Below are 25,969 nucleotides of genomic sequence, written 5' to 3' on the forward strand. Positions count from 1 at the left end.
TGGGACATTTTGTGCTTGGCAGAGTAATTTTCCAAAGGAGGCTACTGAGTGATTCATGCATCCACCACACAGTCAATCAAATACACCCACACATTTTTTTAGCACAGAAAATGTCTGACAGCAATAATTCACAAGATTATGATCTGTACTTTGTTTATTTATTTAAAATACATATGAAACAGATAAAGTAAAATTATATTTCAAATGTTTACTGCAAATTGTTACAAAAGTTATCACAAACTGTACATTTCATGACAAATAGTTACAATTGCTGTTCTTGTTTAATATACTATTGATGTTAGCATTATGCACACAATCTCAGCTAAAAAGCGCTAAATTCCTAAGCATGGAGTGTCCCGAAAAAGTAGAGGGTTGCCTTAGATATGCTTACAATATGACAAATCATTCCACAATTGATACGGAATGTGTATAAAGTCACCCAAAAACACAAGCTTGAGCTGTACAAATTATCACCAAACGATCCATATAAATACACAGTAACATTTTAACAAGTTTTCAACAACAAATGTTCTAAGAAGTAAACTTTAGATATATACAAGTATTCGCATTGTGAGGTCTATGTACAAATGTAAAAGTAAAATATTAGCAATATAAAATACTATATTATATAATATATTCATGAAACTTTGATCTTTGATATTCTTATACTACTTGAATATATTGACTCGCATGCTACAAGTACAAATACTTATGGTTTTTATATTGGGGCCAGCCTGGGAACAGAAGCATTATTGTTTTAATGTGCAAAATAAATGAACAGTTCACAGCCTTAGTATTTTCTACGTTCATATTAGTGATAGGTCATTCGCGAACTAGCGGCTCTTTTGAAAGGCTCTTTTTGGTGAACGTCAGGAACCTGAATCGCATTTGTGAAAGAGCCATTCATTTGCCTCCCTGATTTGTATACTGCTGCTTTATGAGCTGCAAACTAAATTATCTGCAGTAACAAATAGGTAGTGAGGACAAAGCCTAACTCTGGTCCACGCTCAATTCTCAATTTCATTTTGTTCGGAATTATTCTTTTTTTACTCACATTTTACAATCTGAGAAAACAGTATGCAACTTTCTAGCCTTTACATTAGATTTGTAAAAATAATTTTCAGACATGTTTAAGCACTACTGAACGAAGAGCCATTTAGGAGCCAAATTAACAGCTCTTTTCAGGGCGAATGGAGCCGAGAGTTTCGGCTCACCGAAAAGACTCTGATATGCCCATCACTATTTCATATTATTACTCACATGTGCAACTGAAATTCATTATAGTAATGTTTTCAGATTGAGTACTAAACTCGATATCATAAGGCTTTATTTCATAAGGCTTTACATAAAGTGATTGCAGAAGACACAATTACAATTGGAATCTGGGGCTAAGCCATATGCATTTACAATGGCCTGCTTGTAAAGAAAAATGTACTCAAATTAAACAAATCGCGAGCTTCGGACTATAATGTTCTATCTGCATTTTAGTCAAAATGTAGTTATTGACATAGCCTTGTTCTGTTCAATTCCTATATAGTACTCGAAATACCACAATTCATGTTAAATTCAAAATAATTCAAGATCCAAATTGCTGATACCATTCAAAACAATGAGGGTTCAGAACTAAAACCAATTCTCAATCATCTTTTTGCAGATAGAACCTTATAGTGATTGATGGAAGTTTGTTTCCTTTGTCCCGTAACACTTTTTTTTGTCTCCACAGCTAGAACAAATTACTCTTCTCAATATCCATATTAATTTGTCAGACTTTTTTTTTTTTGCTATTTGAAATCATATTTGGCACATGTGAAATACACATCAAAGATGATATTTTAAAGAAAAAAGGAAAGCCATTAGCTTAAAAAAATGAATTACCTTGCTTCAAACCCATCATAAATGAGTTTGATCTCATTTGCATGGTTTTACTTTTCTGGATTAATTAGTAGAATGCATTTCAGCAATCATAAAGATCTCTATCAATTCCAGTAACAGATAAAATGTTGGGCAAAGTTTCAGAGAAAAATGACCTTGGACACTGACATGTTCTTAAGAAGTGACGAGGTCAGTCATGCTTTTCTGAGTGTATTGAGTTCTGGCGGAAGCAAATTACGTTGAGTGAGATTTACATGCTTATAATCTTCAGTGTAGCAGCTGTGGGAACATTTTTGCAATTAAAATGTGTATCAATCAATAAGAAAACTTTGTGTTTATACAGTGCCTTCAGAAAGTATTTATACCCTTTGACTAATTCCACATTTTGTTGTGTTACAGCCTGAATTCAAAATTGATTTAAAAAATAATACATTCACCCATCTACACACAATACCCCTTAATGACAAAGTGAAAAGGCATTTTTGCAAATTTACACCCAATCAATACAAAGATGCAGGCTTGAATGAAAACTCCACGCAAAACTCCGTTGGCCAGCAAGTAGGAGGGTTTTCAGTGGTCAAATTAAATGTATTCAACATGCGCAAGGGAACCATGCCTGCAAAGCTGGTTACGCACCTTCATAAGGTAAGTCTGAATACTAACTACTGAGATGTGCATAGGAAAGCTGTGTGTAAGAAAGAAAAGTATGCCTAAATCGGAATCGGGCTCATGGAGACTTACCCAGAAAGACTCACCGATGTAAGTTGCTGCCAAAGGTGATTCTAACATGTATTGATTTAGGTGGTTAAATACTTATCTAATCAAGATGGTGTTTTACATCTCTTTTTTACGAATCTTATCATTTTTCTTCTACTTTGACATGAGTATTTCGTTAAGATCTTTGACAAAAAATGACAATGAAATACATCTTAATTCTACTTTGTAACACAACAAATCAAGGGGTGTGAATACATTCTGAAGGCACTGTAATTTTCAACATTTTGTTGCTTCAATGCTTGTCTCACTTTCATCTCCCACAAAAGAGTTGAAAACACTATGCTACATTGTGTGGCTACTGTTGCTCTAATCTCAGTTAATCCAGATTAAGTTCTTGGGGGAGACGTGTTAGTACAATTTCTAACGCGACTTGAGAAGTCTACACCCTCGCAAACGGAAACTCTCCATCTGTTCCCAATCCTGATACATCCCAAAAAAACAGTGATGAAAAACCCAAGTACCTAAACTACTCTGCGTGTTAGTCGACACATCCCATTGCCCCTAACAGATTTATGGTACCATTTATGTTACGTAGTCTGTCCACGGGAGAATACTGCTGCTCTTACCACGTATTGCACTCTTGTTGATCCTATGACAAATGAATCTGCAACCCACTTGTGATATGGTGAGATATGCACCATGTTCTTTCAATGAATGGGATCAATTGGCATTCATTAGTGATGTGCCACTGGCAAACTGCTGTATGCTCTGGGATTGGACATTCACCCAGCCCTTTGAGTTGATAGGTTATCTGTGTTCCCTGTGGCTACGCCCAGGGCACAGTTGACTGGCTTGTCGACTGTATGTCTATGTTGACATGTGGTCTTAGAACCAAGCCTAGCCCTTTAGTATCACATCATCCCAAATGAAAATGGCAACTCACTAAATAACTGTGAGAGGAGCAGAATGCCTTGGGCAAATGTATCAACCAGAAAGTGTTGACGTATGTTACAAAGTTTAGTTCAACGTTTAGTTCTCTTAACGCCCACTGGTAGTATTGTGGTAATAAATTGCTATTCAGGAAACAAATACAATACCATTGGAATGAGAGGATGAAATCTCCATTTTGCAAAGCTATTATCTGATATGATGCCTTTCGGACCCAAGTGCCTCTCACGATGTACAATGGAAATAAAACTCTTGAGAAGTAAAATCAATTGTTTTCACAGCTCTATACTGAATAGCTTGCACAAGACTGAAAACCGAATTCTGATAATTCAAACTGTTTACTCTGAGGAGTACAACATTGGTTGATTAATGCCATAGTACGAACCAAGATTAATTTTCCACTCCAGTCAAGCAATATAATACTGTAAATGGTATGTGATAAAGGTTACTGAAGCAATGATTAAATTAGAGAATTCATCATGGATAACACTATTCAAGACACAAACTTTGTAAATTTTTAAATTCACATTAAATGTAAAATGTCGTGATTCCACGAACAAGGCATTCTCATGTGTGGTCCATAACTACATTTCAAAATCAGGCCCAATGCAGTCATTTTTATATCAATATCAAATCATTTCTGGGTAACAAATAAGTACCTTACTGTAATAGATTTCCATTAAAAATGATAAAAATGGCTTTTTAGATAAATACTATTTCTCAAGCAATAATTTTACAAGGACTGTCTGGGAGTGGTCTAAGTGGGGAGGGGGAAACTGAAAACTAGCTGTAATTGGCAGAAAGGTTTGGAACTCTCTTTGTCATTGGTTCTATTTACCAAATGTATTGTATTACCAACAAACAACTCTCAGGAATTGTGATCACACTTTTACAGTGTTAGTTTCATCAGCTGTTATACAATGATACAATCAGAAAAATCCAATTTTGGCTGCACTGGGCCTTTAACTTAAAAGTAGGCTAACCCTTCCTGCAAGACATGCATTCAGTGCCAATGTTGTTTGTGTCATAACTCTGTAATGTAAAGTCCTGATTGATGATTATTAATGCAATAGGCCTATACGGTTAGACACAACCTATAATGCTAATCGAACCTTGGCACTGGACATTTCTGTCTTTAACTGACAGAATTGTGGTTACTACAGCTGTACACATCTAGTTAATCTGCTACCAGGTCATATGGTTCCATTTGTGTTTCCTATGGAGTTTGTGGAGGTTTGGGGGAAGGACAAGACCCCTGGCTCTCAAAGCTTGTCGCTCTTCCTGGCCACTGTGGACAAAACAGACAATTAACAAGGGTTAGTTCAACAAGAGTTGGCTAGGTCTCCAAAGCTGCTATTGGTTTGTGTTTTAATATCAATTTTCTAAATTACCTGGATTCAAGAAAGCATTAACAATAGATGTTTATCCTTCAGGTATTTTATATTTAGAGGAGGACCATGTTATAGAGTGAGTACTCCTCCAGTTCTTGTTTCTTTGTTCAAGCTAAATAGAACAACAAGGCTCTTTGTTTAATGCACAACCACAAGGTGAAGTCTTTTCCCTATGCAACCGATGGGTCTAAATTCAACTACTCGTCTGTCAATAAGTATTTCTCCGGATAATAAAGATTGGAATGTTTCATACATTTTTCAAGGATATCGTCTTGTGTTCATAGACTGTTTATAGATTGTGCTATTAAAACTCTCATTCTTTACTACTCCTGAAGAGCCTAGAAAAGGGATGGCCCACCACTATAATATGTGGTCCCCAGTTATGGGAACACAACGTAAATAATTAAGCTAGTGCCCCCATCCAACCATCCTGGGTGGATATCAGGGCACCAACTCTCCAATTACTTGAAATGCTTCTAGTTCAAACTAGCCCTTAAGTTTCTAGAATCAAATTGGTCTTTGTTCTAGTACAGACAACATCCTTGCATCTTTGTCATGCTGCACTATTACACATCTCTGTTGAAATTGACAGGGTTATTTCCACAAGCACTATGATTGGCTGCAAGACCTCTGGCTTTATCTGCTCTCTCAGAAAACCAGAGAGATGCAGCGAAGCATTGTGGGAGCTCTGGAAAGTCCTGCAATTGACTTGTACCTCCTCTTACTTTGAGGGAAAAAAACGAACAGTCCTCTACCTCTCCCAGGGCATGCCAGTGCGTAATGGGCTTGCGTGGGTAGGCCAACATCTCATTCCAGTGGTACCTCCCCAGGCCCTCAGCATCTGGCCCAGTCCGACACACACCTATCACCTCGTTGTGACCCACCCTGTGGGCATTATGCAAACACACACAAACATGCAATATCTCGAGTGCACAAAATATATATGACACCTAAAAGCTGAGTGCTAGTTTGATTAAATAATTCTAAACCTAGGTTTGGTTAATTACAGTGAATTATGTGGCTCCTGAGCATTCTGGTAAGTGGTCATGATTATATTGTATAGCGGCGCTTGCAGGATTTGAGTGAAAAGTTATGTTGATGAAGTTCACCTGAGTTCAAGTTCAACTCAAAGTTAGAACATCACTCATTCCAACTTCAATGTAAATGTTTTTAAAAAACAAGTACTTGTTTGTTGACTATATACACTGAGTATACCAAACATTAAGAACACCTTAATATTGAGTTGCGTACCCCCCTCTCTTTTGCACTCAGTACAGCCTCAATTCATTGGGGGCATGGACTCTATAAGGTGTCAAAAGCATTCCACAGGGATGCTGGGCCATGTTCACTCCAATACATCTCACAGTTGTGTCAAGTTGGCTGGATGTCCTTTGGGTGGTGGACCATTCTTGATACACACAGGAAACTGTTGAGTGTGAAAAAAACGGCAGCATTGCAGTTCTTAACACAAACCGGTGCGCCTGGCACCTACTACCATACCCTGTTCAAATGCACTTAAATCTTTCACCCTCTAAATGGCACACAGACATGTCTCAATTGTCTCAAGGCTTAACAATCCCTCTTTAACGTGTCTCCTCCCCTTCATCTACACTGATTGAAGTGGATTTAACAAGTGACATCGAATAAGGGATCATAGCTTTCACCTGGATAGTCTATGTGATGGAAAGACCAGGTGGTGTTAATGTTTTATATACTCAGTGTACGTGTGTACTGTACAAGCATGCTTATGACCACCAGATGTGTTGAATTGTGGGTGTTGTATTTAGTGTGGTGTCACTCACCGGTCATAGTCCATCACCATGATGGACAGGCTGACCTGTTCCACGTTCTCTGGGGGGATGTCAAAGATGATGGCCTCGTTGTACACCGGGTTCAGTGTGCTTTTCTTGGTGGTAGTTTTCCGCTTCTTCAGCCTCCGTCCGTCACAGAGCAGGGAAACCTTTACATAGGGATCTGTGTGCCACAAATAGCATCTCCATGAAGTCAGTCGTGTAGATTGCAGGTAATGGCAACCAGTGGGGTGTATTCATGGATGCCAAGGGAAGGCAGGCTTCCCAAAATATTTGACCAATGAAAAATGCAAATATATCAATAATTTATCTTTCGTCTCTCTCGGTTTTTATAATTGTCCATCAATTCGCAAGTTGCTGAATCTCACTGAAGAAATCATCAGAGATAGGAAAACAGCACCCCTGTCTCAGTATGTGTAGCCCATGTATCTGATGCTGTCTGGACCAAAAGAGTATAACATGTGGCCACCGTAGCATTTGATTGATGCCAGCAAGCAATTGGCCTCCCCTGATAACATTGAGCTCAACTGTGGGTTGTCCTGGTGCAGAAAAACACCCCCCAAGGGAGGCCAGTTTAGATTTGGCTTCAGACCAATCAAATCACTTCCGAAGCAAAACGTTATTTTCAGAAAAACTTGTCTGTTTCTGGTCTACTGGTGTTGATATCCTGCAGTAGCTAGCTTGCTAAATCGTCTCTTTCCTAAACCATGGATCGAGATGGTGATTTGGACTCTGTACAGGCCAATGATTACAAAGGCGATTCTGATCTAACTATAAATAAGTTGTGCCACTGGCCTGAGACAATTGAAGTTCAATATGTAGCCTACTAGGCTCAGGTTAACTAGCTAGCTAACTTAGCTGGTTCATTGTTGCCAATGCTAAGAAGTTAGGCTACCTAGCTAGGCCTGCTAGCCTATGACAAAAATATAAAGTGTATTGTATGAGAGCCATAGACCAATTTGCCAACATAAAAGAGAGGAGGATGGCATTGGAGTTAGGGTTGCATATTTTCTCTCTATTTTGCAAATGTTCCATCCTTGGGCGGTAAATCTCAGTAACCAGGTTCCTGCCATTCAACCCGAATTGGCGTTCAACTAGTCTACAAGTAGGGTGAGTCAAAATGCTTTGTTTAACCTGCGTGCACATGCACGTACACACACAGAGACAGAAATCAATACCATGGACTGCCACATGATATTTAGCAACATTGATTGGACTAAAGTGCTTTTGAGATCTTTAAGTTTGTTTTCAGTACATTAAACTGAGCATATATAAATTGAGCCTTGTTGATTGGATGTTTAAATGTTTAAGTTGAAATGGTGCTGGAATAGCAGAAGCAGTGCTCTTGTTGTCTTTGTGCTGACCTGTGGTAACTGTGGTTCTAAAATCAGTAGTTGTTCATAACTGTCAAAAACAAATGTCATTGCTTGATCATGCTGCAGGTGATATAATTGTTTGTTACATTAAATATTTGCTTTGTGGACTTCAGCAGACAGATGTTGTTCTCCTGTTTTATGGTGAAACTAATGTATGTGTAGTTTAATTTATTCCGCCACTGTGTGACTGTTGTCTTTTTGCTGTCGCGGCCTAATTATATATCATGGTGGTGTATGAACAAATGGGTTATAGAGCAAACAACGCAATTATCACAACATGGGTTGTAATATGGCTTTTTTTACAGGCTTGGCTTGCTCAGTGATTTTTACCCACACACAGCTACTGATTCAATTATTCAGTTTGGCTAAATCCAGTGATCTTTTTTTGACAAGGTAAGTCAAAATGTATCTTCTATTACAATTTCACCACAAACAGTGAAAACACATGAAAGAAGTATCTCCCTGACTACTCTTATCTAAGGTACAGCATGTATATATGTATATGTTTTGTTATTTTATTTATTGAATATCCAAAACATACTATATACTTGCAGTGAAGCCACTCAACAACTACACCACACCAGTCATCCAACAGACTCCCATTCATAGCGACACACAGAGGCATCTAGGGTCAACGCCCTGCTCAAGGGCACGTGGACAGATCTCCCACAGTGGCAAAAAAAAAAAACTGAGACGCGAATCCTCCGAGACCCCTCCTACAGTACCCCCTCCACAGAAAAAAATTAAATAAATAAATAATAAAAAATTACATTAATTCCATTCCCCACCCCCAAGAATCCCCCAATATGCACCAACAACCAAGAAAATGAACTCATGAGAAAAAAGGAAAGAAGGAAACAGAAAACAACAATGGACATCAAGGACAACTGAAATCATAACAGCAAGGCCAACTGTATATGTTTGAGTGCTTGTCTGGCACTGTTTACATATGTGTATCCCCGTGTGTGTGTGTGTGTGTGTGTGTGTGTGTGTGTGTGTGTGTGTGTGTGTGTGTGTGTGTGTGTGTGTGTGTGTGTGTGTGTGTGTGTGTGTGTGTGTGTGTGTGTGTGTGTATATGCATGTGTACAAACACCTGCACAGCATCAGCCGCAGGCAAACTGGCATTAACTGTAAAAACTCTGCCCCTCAGTGTCATTCAAACTGACTTTATTATGTTTTATTTTGACTTTATTTTTTACCATAATTTAGTTGTCCCTCATTGTTATTCAGAGAACCATAATGTTTTAATGCCCAGCCTAAATGGCTGCGAGTTTTGTATTGTTGTTACCTGAGGAGCCAGTGATGTCCATGGCTTTGAGGTTCCGGCACTTGATGACGGTCAGGGTCATCCGTCCTGCTGTGGGCAGGTAGCATAGAGAGTACATGATCTCCCCCAGATCCACACTCTCCTGGAGAAAGACAAGGGGAACACTGCATCAAGGAAAGGGCGCTGTTGCTGTAGAATAACTATTTTAGGAAAGCAATTAGCTTTAAACAAAGAGGTGTCCTAAAAACTGAGAGGGAACATTTTCTTACAATGGGTGACGAAACTAGAACAAATCCAATCGTATTCAATGAATGTGTATTTAAAAAAACGTTTTTTTTTAAATGAATGTGTATTCAAAATGGTCGCCCTCTGCTAGTGATTCGCAGGATGTGCAAAGATACAAGTAAAATGAGGATTGTGATTGGTCACATTAAGGGTTTTAAAACGCTACCACTTCTAAATATTTTGCTGTGCTCATTTTAATTTGGGAGCACCAGTGCTCCTAGAAAATAATCTGTTCCGCTGCTTCCGAGTGTCCTATAGGTTTGTGACCGTGTTGATTGCATCATTACTCCAGAGAAAACTGCTTGTCTCTAGCCCAAACCGTTTAAAAGTTGTGACCCGTATTACCGATGCTACATTTTGTTCCTTCTATTGCGCTTTGGCGATGCAGCTCCATTGGCGGGCCGCATTTGGTATTCATTAACGATGCTCATACGTTGCATGCATCAACCCATGGTTGCGTGTCACGTCGTCGAATGTTCCGTCGGGCACCAGATTATTATAACATAATGATGTGGTAAACTGATACGTAAAATACCTATCCAGGCGTTGAATGGTCTGGCATGCTTCGGCAACACCTGGGCAGATGAACGCCCCCCATGTTGTGGGCCGTTCTTAAACTACTCACAGGCCGTTAACACCGTGTTCAGTAATGTTACCTCATTAGCTAGCTAGCTAACAACCTGGTAACTTTACCAGTATATCCAAACATTTGGGGACACAGAAAGAATGGAAACGGGTTAGCTTCTTCAGGAGATCAATGATCATAGCAATAAATGACAGATATGCAAGTCATCACTGAAAGTCAGACATTAAAGAGCATCTCCATAGAAAAAAAGTGTTTTTTTTTACACAATGTAGAAACCTAATATTTATATTATAATATTTGTATCAACATTTTAGCCTTTATCATAAAGAAATGTATTCCCATAGTTACATATTAGTTTGTAGGGTACAATATGTGCTTCAAAAGTAGTTAGAATTCAAATAGGCCCACTAAAGGCGGTGACTCAATCAATTTTAAAATCATATTTTCTGGTACTTTAAATTTTAATGTGATGCTCCTAACTTTTTAAGATGCAAGGACCAACATTTTTATTTATTTATTTAGAACCCTGGTTACATTGCCTCTATGACAATGTCTCTGTATAAAATGGACAATAACTTTAAAACTAACAAAGATCCCACTTTGGAACTTTGGTATATCCATCCGTAGAGCGCACACACACACACACACACACACACACACACACACACACACACACACACACACACACACACACACACACACACACACACACACACACACACACACACACACACACACACACACACATATATATATAGAAACATTTGCCAAATCAATAGTTTTATATTTGCAATATTCATGTTTGTATTTTTCAATATTCATAAATGTATGTAAATTATTATTATTGTTAATATACAATATATACAAAATACTACTCATATTACAGAGAAAGTTGTAAAGCTTCATATGACACCAATTTGAGCTTTGTAGCAACTACAGATGAAACACTATGGAGTCTTAAAGGAGGCCTGGGTAAGGCAAAGATTTCACAAATGTTCAAACTTCAATTACTTATTTCTCATTTATGCTTTAGGATACTACAAAGGACCAATTCTATGGATTACATTTCGTGAAAATCCCCAAAGTCATGGTCTTTTCTTTGGCTCTAGTGTCATGAGGAATCACCTCAAAACAATGTGTTTTGGATCAGTTTAGACTGGAGCACTACTGTAGTCTGAGCAAACAGCATCAGATGGACTGACTTGAAAGAGAAGAACATGAAGAAGAACATGTACTGACGTGGTGTGCTTGTGTTGACACCTAATCGGAGTTAACAAAAAGCACTCCAGAGATGGCCAACCAGAGAACACAGAGGACTGACTGGGAGGCATCTCACTAGAGCACGGATGTTTGTTTAGTGTGTTTACATACACTCTTAGAAAAAAAGGGTTCCAAAAGGGTTCTTTGGCTGGCCCCATAGGACAGCCCTTATTGGTTCCTGGTCGAACCCTTTTTGGTTCTCGGTAAAACTCTGTGGGGTCCCAATGTAAAACTCTCTGGGGAAAGGGTTCTACATATAACCCAATAGGGTTCTACCTGTTACAAAAATGGTTCTTCACCTTTTTTCTAAGATTGTAGTTAGAAATAGATCTGTGTGTTCTCACAGAATGTCACCATATAAAAATAGACTTAGAATAAGGGTGGCATAAGAGTTGCTCTCCATGGACAGAATCTTTACTTGATATACGTTGGTGCAGTCTTCCAGTGTCATCAATGTATTGACATGCAGAAGTTTCACAATAAAAATATAATGTGAAACAGAGGATGCCTTCCCAGCCCTAGAAGTTCTGCATATCAAAACAGTGTCAATACCCCCCCAGACCTCCATCCATGGTGTGTTCCAAAGCACCACCCCCACCCACCTAACCATTGTGAGCTCCGACTAACTTTGTGTCCCGTACTTTCAATCTCAGCACAGACACCCACACAAACAGCTGCAAGGCGGGAAAAATTCAACGTCTCAAACCGTGACCCTCATAGGCAGGTCATAGGTTGTTTTAGGCATTGACACCCCTCCCATTACCCTGCCTCGTTTCTACCCATGCAATTGACACAAAGGGTCACATGCATAAAAAGACATCAATCTAGCCCAGGGAAATAGGTTTTGAAATACAATACATAATAATCTTCAGCTGAATGTGAGGCATATTAATGTCATTTGTTGTGACAAATTACTTAATTTTGCTTCCACATTAAATTGAAAATTGCTTGAAGTGTAAATACACAGAGGGTTTTTCAAATTAGGTTAACCACTGATTTTCCTGTGTTTTTTCTGTTCATATGTAGTTGCATACATTTTTTTTAGAGAATTCAAGGAAGTAGGTAACACAAAGTACACACTACTTTGGTACACCAGAGCACGACATGATCAATTTATTGTTGTCAGACAGTGATGAGTAAAGTCACCGTAAATGGTCATCTCCAAATACATTGCATAAAGTAAGACACTTTTAAAATGACTCTCGTTAATGTAAATTTAAAAAAGGTGGAATGAAACACTGTCAAAATAAAATGTATGGCAAACTGCATTTGCTATGAGTCATTATCCATTCAAACATCCGTATCCTCATTCCCCTCTGTTGGACGGCAGTTCAGGCAATGTAATTGCCCAGAGACATAAACTAAATCAACACAGGAAGGTGAGATAAAATGATCCCAAGAGAGACATAAATAACAACCAAACACCAGACAAAATATACGTCTAACAATTAACAACAACGTAGGGAGACAAAATATATCTTTGAATATTTACAATAATTGTACATTTTTCTTCTGTTGTAGGCAATCTTGAAAGAAGTCTCACATTATATTCAATAGCCCAGCTCAATTGTAGCTTTCATAATCAACACTATCAACCACAGTCAAAGTAGCAGTAAACTTGATGTCTGTATGGATGCTCAAGCTTTTGAAAGTGTAATTTCCTCGCAGCACACAGTAAACATTATGTAACACTTACAAACTTCCTGGAGACAGACTACACATTGAGGTAAACACCATGGCTGTTGACATGGGATAACTGCATCAATGTCCAGCCAGTCCCCCTCCAATGGCTTAAAACCTAGACTTCTTTAAACTCACCTAAACCTGCCTATATAATGTGAAAGAAACTAGTGTAACTTTGTTGGCCAGAGTCAAATAGTACCTGTAGAGGTTAGGGCTCAATTGTGCTCTTGATGATTAATCTGAAATCCACAGTGCACTTTCTTTCAAGTTGATTCACTCTTGTTCTGTTTTCCGCAGTACACCGTTCAGAGATCAACTGATTAATGAACCATTAATCCATCTCCATGACCATTAGACACAATAAATACCACCAAAACACACAATAATATTCATAAACAGAAGCTGTTGAGTAAACAAACTGTGATAAAGCTACCGAGGCATAAGAAGTGTGTGGGCCCAGATAAAACTGCACTATCATTCCCAAGTATGTCAGTGAAGGGATAAAGGTGAAGAACAAAGGAGAATTGTGCCCGTGGCTATATTTAAGTCTACAGTGTGTACCTCAGTTTTCGGAGGTGTTGTGTGGGTGCTTGGATTCTAAATTCACTGCTCCTGGCAATGAGGTTATACAACACATGCAATTTACCAGTCATGTAATACAGTGCGGATGATTCCAGGACTTAAAACCTCATCTAATCAATTAATGCACAGAGACTTGAAAATGTCAAGTGTTTCCTTAAATAAGTCAGATTATGTGCAGTGCACGACCCCATCAGAAACTATGCAAATGTTAACTACGGCAGACTGACCACAGCTCCACCCTGAAATCTACTCCACCATCATTGACATTGACATTTTGAGTCATTTAGCGGACACTTATCCAGAGCGACTTACAGTTACGACCTACAGAGCCATCAGTTGTTGAGATCACTGATCCAATGATCTCCACACATACTGATATCCTCCATGGACTACACCTATCTCAACTAGCTGAGGCCCAGCCCACTCACCGTGGTCGCAGCGTGAATGTCCTTCCACACCACTGCCTCCCTCGAGAGGTCGGAGAGCTCAAAGAGGTTGTCCACCACCACCTCGCCGATCATGTCGTGGCTGGTGAAGCGGTCAAAGTCGTAGACACTGAAGTGCAGTTTGCGGTTGCACAGCTGGTCGTACTCCACGGGGAAGCAGAAGGCCTCGTCGAACGTGGGGTTGAGCGTCTTGCGGTGGACACGCGTCTGGAACTTCTTCTGCCTCTCTGGCAGCAGGTAGATCTTGACGTAAGGGTCGGAGGTGCCAGTGAAGTCCTTGGCCGGCAGTTCCAGGGCCTTGAGGATCGTGACCACCAGCGCCTGTTCCTCGTAGTCGTAGAGCAGGGAGAAGCTCAGCTTACCGCACGTCTCCACCGGCTCCTGGGTCCCGTCCTCGGAGTCCACAGACTTCTGCTTGTAGAGCTCGGGCTTGATGCGGCCGATGCTTACGGTGGATGACTGGCGGATGGGGAGCGTGTCCATGCTGAAGTCCACACTCGTCACGTTCATCTGGCGAGGCAGATGGCGGCGGAATGAATTGTGCCTGTTGAAAAAGGAGATAAGTCATCTACTGTTCCTGGTACCTTTCAATACGCAGGTTTCCATTGACCCAGGGTTATTAGACAAAAGCAATGTCTCAACAATAACAACACATTGGAACGTGTAATGGAAACGGCAGCTATAGGTGAAATGTACTAAAGATTGACAACTTTTTTATCTGTTTGACAGGGGTGGCAGCCATTATTTTTTCTTGTTGATGAAACTAGTTTACTTCATTGGTGTTTTTACAATTCCTTGCTTCTTCTTGTAGTTCTAGTTTTACTGTTGGTAGGAAAATGTTTGTTGAGATAATTTTTTGCACTATAATGTTGTTAATCCATTCTCTCAGCATTAACGAGAAAGATGTTACTGGCTTTAAAGTTTTTATTTGACCTTTATTTAACCAGGCAAGTCAGTTAAGAACAAATTCTTATTTTCAATGACGGCCTAGGAACAGTGGGTTAACTGCCTGTTCAGGGGCAGAACGACAGATTTGTACCTTGTCAGCTCAGGGATGTGAACGCTCTAACCACTAGGCTACCCTGTCGCCCCAGCAGTAGTGATGTAGTTACTTTATGATTGAACTCTTACGAAGCTCAGAAGCTACGTGAATGAGTGAGTTGTTTTTCACAGGACTTTTTTTGGAAAATAACATTACCTGGGATACCTTGAGCCCAGGTCCATCTACTGATAATGACTTACATACTTTGAGTAAACCACTGTTCTGTACTTCTCCCGGTTGTCACCTAGCAACTGATAACTCCTACCCCCCCCCCCCCCCCCCCACTGACGCCAATAAGAAGATCACATTAATCCGACACGGTTAGTATTGGTACACATTTTCAAATCTAATCCTAACCCTAAGACATATGGGATATGAAAAAAACATCACATTATATTCTAACCTCATATGAAGAGGTGCCTTGCATGTTCTAGCAAATGTTCTGGGACATAATAAGACACAATGTTCTTTGTGAAGGATAGTCCTATTATTTCAGACAAGGGACATCAATTTACAACCTCCCATGATTCCTACAGTTGTTAGAACATTCAGCGAATGGCATCCAAGAGGATGAATAGCATACACTGGAAGAGTTGATAATGGAGGAGGCTGGCGGATTTCATCCACATTTGCCCACATATTCCTCCCTGTTGTGTCAGCCCTGACCCAGAATCAGTTTTAGCAGGCCTGCCATCCCATCTCCAGTTAAGACATTCACTCTTTCTCTTCCTCTCCCTACATATGCTTCTTCTCCAGAGCCACATTCATTATTTTCTTCCATAAGATAACAATTTTTCTGTCCTCCACTTTCTCAATCTTATAGGATCAGGGATGGGCTCTCAGTCTCAATACTCACATTGAACCTGTGCTCAGTTGGTAGAGCATGGCACTTGCAATGCCAGGGTTGAGGGTTTGATTCCCAGGGGGGACTAGTATGAGGAAAAGTACAAGAATGTATACATTCACTACTTTAAGTTACTCTGGATAAGAGCATCTGCTAAATGTTTTTATTTTTTTATTTATTTAACACCTCTAGCACTGAGATGCAGTGCCTTAGACCGCTGTGCCACTCAGGAGGCTCCAAAATATGGTACTTCTCGCAGGTGTCAGAGATCTCTGTTTCCGCCCGTGAAAAAAAGTGACCAATGAAAATGTCAAAATCTTAATCTCTCGCAGGGAGGTAAATCGTACAGTAATAAAACAGCATGACAAATCCCCAGTCTCATACCACCTGGCGCTGTTTATGGATGTAACATATGATGAGGTGATGTACTGATATATACAGCTCTGTAACATTTTATCAGAGATTGGTGGAGGAATGTCTGAAAATCACAATTTGAGTAGACCAGTACATTCTGAACAAGACTCTCTCTCTCTCTCTGACTTTGCCCTTGCCCTTGGACATTGCCTGTTTAGAATGTGTCTGCACAATGCTTGAGCAGTGAATACTGATGTAGCTGTCGGAGAGGATCGATGTTAAAAGAATGTATCTGTTGCTCTTCTCCATGGTAATCACCCGCTCTGCAAGTCACATGGTTGCAAAGGCTCATAGTTTTGCCCTGAAGGCCAGAGTGACACCAAGCGTCTCCTCCCACCTCGTCTCGCATGAATACGTTATCCACGTCTCCTAAAATTGATGCATTCATGCAGGGTATCATCATCAAATGATTCCTAATTACTTGGATGTACTATAGATGCAGTCCTTACTTGTGTCGTGATTGTGATGATTTGTATTGAAAATTATAGATTCGTGCTTCAGATTCAGCCAGACTGGTACATGTATATTTAGATATTTGTAGCCCTTTCCTGCAGTCAAATGACCTAGTGGCCTTATGGGTGGAATATTATTCATATTTTTCATAATTTCCTAATTAATAATTAATGTTAAAAAAATTAAGCAGCTGAAAATCTGGTGTTTCTATGTCAAACAGTTTTGTTATATTTCAGTCTTATATGATGCATATCAAGTGAAATATTAGGATTCAAACTCAAAACTGAATGCATTTCAACTCTATATCTGACATTGAACAGGTGTCTTCTTTTTTAAAAGTCCATAACCATGTGTGTGAGGTCTATACTTTTGTTTCAAGTTAGATTTGTATAAGACTACCAAAAAACACTCTCTGTGTCCCTGATTTAGCCCACTGCAGTAAAAGGTTTTTAAGTGTCTTACTCTGAGGGCACTGGGAAACATACTTTCAAGAGATAAACAGTAACATGATGATAGACCTGCCATTAATTTTATTGATCATACTTTTCAATCATATACAACAAGTCCTCTCCTTCTTTGAATCTTTCCTTATGTTCTTTTTTTCCCCTTAGATGAAAAGCTTGCAAGAGCATCTGAGGGAGATTCAACTCAAAAAGTGATGAGACACTATTTAATTAGCCCTTTCTGCCCCTTCGTCAGTGTGTAATTCATGAAAAGCGCCAGGCTCTATAAATTGCATCAACGTTCCTAATGACAAACTAAAGCAAGTGTCAATAATGGCTTCCTGCAGAAGATGGAGTGCAGCTGCTCAGTGGGTCTCAGTCGGACGAGCGCCTCGCAGCACGTCAGTTCTCGACCTGCGGCGGCACTAATTACAGACGCGCTCGTTTAAACACAGTCCCCGAAAACAAAGAGAAGAGCAGCTGATTGTTTCATTACCGGGGTGCTTACCGCTGTTGCCATGGCAGCGTGACTCACGCCCGCCCAACACAAGACGTGACCTGGGGTGATTACAGGGTTTCTGTGTGTGTGAGGAGCAAGGGGGCGTGCTGTCGCCCCGTTGACAAGCACCATGGGAGATGTTCCTTCAGGTCATCTACTGAGCATCCAGTTTAAGGTCATTCGTCACAAATTCTCCTGAACTGTCTTATTGATATTTGTCATGGCTATACTTGATGTGTAAGGTTCAAGTCTTATCATTTGTCACTTGATGTCACTTGTTTGAAAGCATCATGTTCATAACCTTCACTCACAGGAGGTTGGTGGCACCTTAATTGGGGAGGACGGGCCCGTGGTAATGGCTGGAGCGATTAGTATGAGCCATCCTCCCCTGAGCAGCCTCCGCTGCCTTTGCTATATGTGTGCACAACTCTGTGCATGCATATGACATACCATAACACAGAAATCCTTGGAACCAGTGCCACCAAAAATGTATAACAACAGAATGTTGAGACCTAGTGACAGGAATGTGACTGGGACACTACTCTGGGAGAGGTCCAATAATGTTACCTGGAGGACGAGGTGGGGTCGGTGGTCTGCCTCTGAATCTTGGCCTGCTGGCCCAGCCTCTCCCTGAGAGCCGTCTGCACCTCAGCAGGGATGTCCGGGGATGTCTGGCTGATCTTCATGGCTGCCTCTAGCAGCTTCACGGAGCTGCAACGCCCGTTCACCTTCACCACTGGCACAGGCTTCTTCTCCTCTTCCATTGGTGCCACCTTTTGGAGGGGTGTGACGGGCTGGGGGGGCGGCGGAGGGGCCTCGGGGAGCCCGACCCGGGGGACATTGTCGACGTGGGACGAGAGGGCCTTGCTCCTCCAGATGGGCCAGCACAGCTTCCAAAAGACAAAGAGAGAGACTACCAACAGGGCGAGTCCACAGAAACCCACGACCACAGCAAGGAGACTGATAGAGATGTCTACGAGCGACCACAGGGATCAACAGTGACAGATAGAAAGAGTGACAGAGGGAGAGAGAGGACGGGCAAGCGATGGTCGGAGCATGAGAGACAAACATGCAAGAGAAAAAAAGAGAAGAGAGAAAGCAAGCTGTAAAAGAGGAGGATGCAAATGCCCTCGTTTGGTAAAGATCAGAGGAAGTTAAAACGTCATACAGCTTCATTCCAAGACATTCACATGGACAGGACAGATAAATCACTCTTCATGGCCATATTTGTTCAAGTTGACAATTCAACTTTCGGAAACCACAATACCCTTCCTCTGCAACTAGATACAAACCAAGATTTACCACAGGCTGTTACAAAATGCATTATGCATTCCATTGTGTGCATGTTACACACTTGTATGGTTTCTTAGACATAAAGTTGGACAGTATACGCCTGTGTGTGGATTGCAATGTGCAGGAGATATGTCCTTTCTCACTGATATTACTGCATGATGTCATGTTCTTTGCTGTGTTCTGTCTCCGTGTTATTCCCTCTCCTGTTGCTCATTCACTCTCACAAGGACACTTATGCTTTGTGGTGCACCATCTCAAAGCCATATCCTACGTGATAACAAGAATCCAGATCTATAGGCAATAATCAGTCCCACTTTATATGAAGTGGCGCTAAAATCGTCTATTTATTTTTCAGACTAATAACCTTAACAGGTATGCTAGACTGCTGAGATGTACAATTCATTTAAGTTGGTTTGCAAACGTAAATGTAGTTATGGAAATTACACAAGCAGGTAGGCCTAGGCAGTTATCAGTTCATCAAGTGATATAATTCATTGTGTAACTGTGTTGTAATTATCACGATTTTAACTCCATTTAGTTGAGAAGAGCAAAAAAATACTGCAATAAATGCAATCTAGCAGACTGACCGACCAATTCCATTTCCATCTGTTAGGCTTTACGCAAAATCAGAGACGTTATTGCACCAGTAACAATGCTGCTACAGTCTTATGCAACTCACATCAACCCAGAGGGGATAATGACATGCTGTTAAGAAACTCTACAAAATGACATATGTAGAATGTAGAACTGTTTCAACATTCATCCAAGCATTACCATAAAATGAAAAAGGCACGGATGAGTAGGCTACAATATAACTTTCACCAAATCAATGAGAGAGACATTATCAAGCAAACAAATGGGTTTATTTGACAGAAGGGGATCTATGTTTAGAACACGAACTGGTAGCCAACAGTATGACTAATTTCAGACATGCCGGTCAGTTGGCGCATGGTGGAGTCAATGAAGGCAAGATCACTGAGAACACATCTCCTCTTTCAACAAGCTATCGGTCTCACACGATCAGACTATCACACCGTCAGATTGCACACGCCAGAACCAAGCACAATGACATGGGAAAACGAGCATACACTGATGCTGCAACAGGTGTAGTCTTTTCCCTTTGCAGACACAGATGTTTCACCTGTTGAGCGTAGCTCAAAGCGACATGAGGACACAGCACAACCTCTCCGTGATTATTTAACATTCTAAACATGTTTCCCCCTACAAGTTACGCTAGTCCTATACTTAAGTCGCGCGTCTTACATGATTATATTGCAGTGCTTCAAGGGGAAAGTTGAGTCAGCTGAAGTTTAACTTAACACGCATTTGACTGTTCAACTCATCATTCTCACACTACCTTGTGCAGCAGGTTGACGCCAGAGAAACCAAACCATGACACAATAGAGGGATGCAAGCTTTAAGGAGAGGGACAGGAAGAAAAAGTTGCTTTTGACCTATTTACCTGCGCTCCCTTTACCTGGTATGTTGCTCTCCAAGGGAAATATAGCCGAGCATTTCTCCCCATCTACATGCCCCGCTAGACAGAGTTCCGTAACGATCTGAAGGGCCCTTTGGCACAAGCTGATGTTGTCCTCCGTTCGGACACTCATGTCTCTCCTGTTAAGCCATTGCACGCTGGAGGAGCCGGGAGGGCGGTGATTCATTTGGCCACCTTGCGCGCCGCGGAGTGCAGCCTCTTCGCTCCAAAGATCAGAGCGCACGAGGCGTCCACATCCATATCCACTGCGCAATGCCGGGACTGACTTCCAGCGCGCTTCTTGTGTTTGAACAAAATATTCTTCAGCACTTAGCGTCCACCAGCCACTGTCCAATAGGAATGGAGCACCGGTTAGGCAAGACCCTAGTGTTGGAGTTATACACTATTGCGCTATTTGATCTCATTAGATTTGGACTAATACTAATGAAGCTTGACATTACTTCTGTGAATGCCCACAAGTTCAATCAGAAGCCTGAATAGTCTTCCAAATATTGTTCCTGTGCCTGTTTACTATAATTACATCTACAAATACTTTTTAAAATTAGAAACCTTGGTTGAATAACAAAGATTAGGCTCCTCAACGTACATTATACTAGTCTTTTTTTGAGAGGACAAATATTCCTTTCAGAAACACATAGTCGTGTTAATATTAACCCAACACCAGAATCTGAATTAGCCAACTGAATTACCAAGAGAGCCCACAGATATTGAAAGGGCAAAGTAAGAACAGTATCAACGAACTAGTCACAGGGGACAACAAATTGAAATCCAATATGCTAGTACCAGTACAGTTCAACATTGTAAATATGTGAATTACATATGCAACAATGCAATCAGTTTCACAGCCACAGAACCATGAAAATGTTGTTTATTTCATGAATGTTATTATCTTTTAGGAACATGCATGGGGCAGTTTTCACTTATTCATTAATTTATGCAATTGCGAAAGTAGGATCCTTTACCAAGAATCCATAATGCAACACAATGACAGCTCATGACCAGGAGGAGGTAAGGTGCCACTCAGGCAACGGCAGAGGCAGACAGTCTCCTAGACAACAGGACATTAACAATGAGCAGCCTCATTGGGAAAAATGAACTTCCTCTATCAGTGTTTGCTGAAACTGTTGAGAGCTATGGTGTATGGGCAGAACTGGTCCCACATTGTTAATTCATCTCTCTTTCTCACACACACTCACACAAACACACTGTCTCTAGTAGTCTTGATAGGAAAAGTGGCAAATATTTAAATATGGGTGATAAGGTAACTGTGAGGCACTAAGGGCATGAATACTAATAGTGTAATCTAATATATTTTTTACTAGCAGTCATATCTATCACTGATTTGCCAACTAAGTGGGTAGACAGGGTACCATTCTCTGACAGATTTTAACTAGAACATTCTCTGAACATGTCCTTGATTGTGCCCAAAGGGTTGTATAACGATAACACTGATTTCTATTTGTGAGACTATTTAGTTTGTCTGTCTCGTTCTTATGTCTTTCTCTGTATGGTCTGTCCCACTTATAGCTGCATCCATCACAGCGTCCACTGTAGCCATATTCTATAGCCACATTTACATTCTACTGGCATATATAAGTATCTAACAGCTATATTCTTTAAAGACGTCCTCCAGTGATTTTTTTAACTATTACTGTTGAAAAGTTTTATCCCAAGTATAAATACAGTAAAGTATACACACTAAAGTTGTTTTAATTAAAAAGGAGGCGGGCAGGGCATTCATGGATCTGGTTTGATGGGAATCCGTGATGTCATCAGCCTTCCCCCTTGATTGAGTAACTATAGAGGACAAAAGAGGAAAGGCCCACCCCCTCACTTGTGCTGTCATGACACACCTGGACCACCTATTGCAATGTTACTTTTGTTAAGTAAATCAGGTCTTAAATGAGGTGAACAGGAGACTGGAGTGCCACTTTAAAGTTGTTTACTTTGATGGTGAAGATGTTTTGAAACATTCTTCTGAATGAGCAGTCATTTCAAACGTGGACATGGTTGAGACATTGATCAATGACATTTCAACCTTTATTCACCCACTCAAAAAGACAGCCAACAGTTGTTGTTTTTTAAATGTAGGTACCTTAGAGTTTGAAAACTACACTTGACTAATACATCAACTAAATATTGGATCAATGTTGAGAACACATTGTGACCTCATTTGACCAAAACACTGATTTTGACCTTATCACTAATCCATGAAGTGTGTCGATGAGCTGTTTAGAAGCAGTTGCCATTTTGTGGATGTAGGGTTCTTTACATTAAATAAGGATAAGAGCTAAGAATAGGAAAAACAAACTAGGACTAGGACTTTTCTGATGTTGCACACTCTTGAAAAGCACCCCGATATGTATAATACAATTCTACTCTCGGTGCAAAATGCTTCCAGATTTAGGGTCTATATTACTGTAGGCTATTGTAATTCTGTGTAACACAACACAGCATTGTGTAAACCTTTGCCCATGTAAAAACAAAAAACAAATGCCCATGTAAAAACAAATGCCCATGTAAAAACAAATGCCCATGTAAAAACAAATGCCCATGTAAAAACAAATGCCCATGTAAAAACAAATGCCCATGTAAAAACAAATGCCCATGTAAAAACAAATGCCCATGTAAAAACAAATGCCCATGTAAAAACAAATGCCCATGTAAAAACAAATGCCCATGTAAAAACAAATGCCCATGTAAAAACAAATGCCCATGTAAAAACAAATGCCCATGTAAAAACAAATGCCCATGTAAAAACAAGAATGGTTGAAATGAAAAATTATTGCACCACAAAATAAATGTAAAAGCCATTTAAAAAAATATATATATAAGCCAAAAAATGAATTTCTGGCACAGGCTTCTGGAAACCAAAAACAGATATACAATAAACCAAAAAAATGCACTGTCAGAACAGGCTTTGATGGTTTAACTTCTTAAGAACTCTCATTGGCTCTCCCACTGGCCCCCTTGCAGTCAGGTGCATATTTCAGGCAGGTTGACATCGCCTGTAATATATCTGCCTCTGTAGCCTTTGATTCGCCAAGACACATACTTGCTGTAAAGGGGGAAAACAAATATTAGCTTGAGAAAGTATTCAAATGTCATGTAAAAGCACAGCCTTGCTGATAAGGTCCTCGGAGTAAATAATTTATCTTGCATTTGTGGATATTTGAGATACTTGCAATGTTGGAGTCTTTGGAGGCACATGGAAAAAGTTGTCAGTTTGAGTCAATGACATCACAAACCAGGATTTCCGTCGTCTCTTATTTCCTGGAGGAGAAAGCAACCATCTCATATGTTATTCTTGATGTATGGTTGGATGTTCTTGGCAGAATGTTTCACTTTTCTTTATCCTGACAGTCGCCTCATCACTTATACCAATGGATTCTGTGGGCTTTTGATGGCATGTTTAAGCCACTGCAAATGGGTCTCAACCAATTAAGGTCACCGAGTGAGAAGTTGTGAAATGCAACATCTGCTAAGTGAGTGAGACCATGCACATTGCACAATGTGCTGTAACTGTATCACCATAGACACACTTGCTCATATCAACAAAGTGCATCAGCAACTGTTTGGCATGATCAAGGTGATGCCTCCTTCTGTCATCATCTGAATCTAGGAACATTGACATGGCTACATTGAGGGACATAAAGTGGTGATAGACCTTTTAGGAAACGCCATCCTTCAATACTATGGGACCCGTGTAGAGCAAAAACCGCCTGTACTCAGTAGCCTTCCATGGTCAAGATCTGCCAGTGACCGAGGTCATCGGGCAAATTGTTTTGGCAATAATGTCATGTTCTGACCTTAGTTCTTTTGTTATGTCTTTGTTTTAGTATGGTCAGGGCGTGAGTTGGGTGGGTAGTCTATGTTCTTTTTTCTATGTTGTGGGTTTGCGTTTGGCCTGGTATGGTTCTCAATCAGAGGCAGGTGTCGTTCGTTGTCTCGGATTGAGAATCATACTTAGGTAGCCTTTTCCTACCTGTGTGGTGTGGGTGATTGTTTTCTGTTATGTGTAGTTCACCTTACAGAACTGTTTCGTTTCGTTCTCCTTTGTTATTTTGTTGAGTGTTCTCTGTTTCAATAAATATAATGATGAACACTTACCACACTGCGCTTTGGTCCTCACCTCATTCCAACGATGAGCGTTACAAATTAGCCTCAAAAGGAGATCAGAGCCTCTGACAACTTGGTTTTCTGAGAGGAAGGAAAATCAACATCCTCCTCACGACACCCAAGCACACCATATGCATGGAATCTAAATGGAAGAAACTCCAGAATCTATCAATGGAGATGTAGATCTCTCCACAGTCCCCAGATCCAGAACAGAGGCTGATAAACACACAGTATTAAATAGAGCCATGACTACATGGAACTCTCTGCCACCCCAGGTCACTCAAACTAGCAATAAAACCAGATATAAACCAGATAAAAGAACACCTTACGGCACGACGGGGACTGAAGAGACACAGACATTTTCTGCATTTTGTATTATGTATTGTTTTATGTATGTGATACGTGGTTGGGATATGACTGTGATATGTGGTTGTCTCGCCTGGCTATCTTAAGATGAACACACTAGCTGTATGAATGGGAGAGTTTGCTGAATAGATAAATTGTAAATGTAATGTAGCGCTATGTACACTGAGTGTAGCAAACATTATGAACACCCTCCTAATATTGAGTTGCACCCCACCATTTTGCCCTCAGAACAGCCACAATTCGTTGGGGCATGGACTCTACAAGGTGTCGAAAGCGTTCCACAGGGATGCTGGCCCATGTTGACTCCAATGCTTCCCACCAATGTGTTGAGTTGGCTGAATGTCCTTTGGGTGGTGGGCCATTCTTGATGAACATAGTAAACTGTTGAGTGTGAAATACACAGCAGCGTTGCAGTTCTTGACACAAACCGGTGCGCCTGGTACCTACTACCATATCCCGTTCAAAGTCACTTAAATCTTTTGTCTTGCCCATTCTCCCTCTGAATGGCATATACGCAATTCATGTCTTAATTGTCTCAAGGCCTAAAACTCCTTCTTTAACCTGTTTCCTCCCCTTCATCTACACTGATTAAAATGTCCATGTACTCTTATCATCTCCAACCGGCACAGCCAGAAGAGGACTGGCCACCCCTCAAAGCCTGGTTCCTCTCTAGGGTTCTTCCTCGGTTCCTGCCTTTGTAGTGAGTTTTTCCTAGCCACCGTGCTTCTACACGTGCATTGCTTGCTGTTTGGGGTTTTAGGCTGGGTTTCTGTA

At 40.5% G+C, this 25,969-nt stretch overlaps 1 protein-coding gene across 3 annotated transcripts; it reads right to left on the reverse strand.

The window, feature by feature from the left end:
• Positions 1 to 154: 154 nt before the first annotated feature.
• LOC123994456 (synaptotagmin-10-like) lies at positions 155 to 20,962 on the reverse strand. 3 transcript variants are annotated; one of them, XM_046297062.1, is made up of 7 exons: positions 20,690 to 20,962; positions 18,487 to 18,892; positions 14,207 to 14,768; positions 9,404 to 9,524; positions 6,731 to 6,902; positions 5,684 to 5,813; positions 155 to 4,825 (listed from the first exon to the last, which is right to left on the reverse strand). In XM_046297062.1, exons 1-7 carry the CDS (start codon positions 20,874 to 20,876, stop codon positions 4,754 to 4,756), a joined length of 1,650 nt encoding a protein of 549 aa, XP_046153018.1. In that variant the 5' UTR covers positions 20,877 to 20,962; the 3' UTR covers positions 155 to 4,753. The 3 variants fall into 3 exon arrangements, with proteins under 3 accessions (XP_046153018.1, XP_046153017.1, XP_046153019.1); XM_046297061.1 differs by having other exon boundaries at positions 20,675 to 20,962; XM_046297063.1 differs by having other exon boundaries at positions 18,487 to 18,809; positions 20,690 to 20,873.
• Positions 20,963 to 25,969: the final 5,007 nt, after the last annotated feature.

This window comes from Oncorhynchus gorbuscha, linkage group LG14 (assembly GCF_021184085.1).
Source record: "Oncorhynchus gorbuscha isolate QuinsamMale2020 ecotype Even-year linkage group LG14, OgorEven_v1.0, whole genome shotgun sequence".
NCBI lineage: Eukaryota > Metazoa > Chordata > Actinopteri > Salmoniformes > Salmonidae > Oncorhynchus > Oncorhynchus gorbuscha.

Bases quoted from the DNA above. Each gene is read 5' to 3' on its own strand.
- LOC123994456 (XM_046297061.1), bottom strand. From the start codon at position 20,876: ATGAATCACCGCCCTCCCGGCTCCTCCAGCGTGCAATGGCTTAACAGG. The intron at 18,893-20,674 runs GTAAATAGGTCA...GGTCGCTCGTAG, and splicing joins ACCAGGTAAAGGGAGCGCAG to ACATCTCTATCAGTCTCCTT. The intron at 5,814-6,730 runs GTGAGTGACACC...TAATGCCCACAG, and splicing joins ATGGTGATGGACTATGACCG to GGTGGGTCACAACGAGGTGA.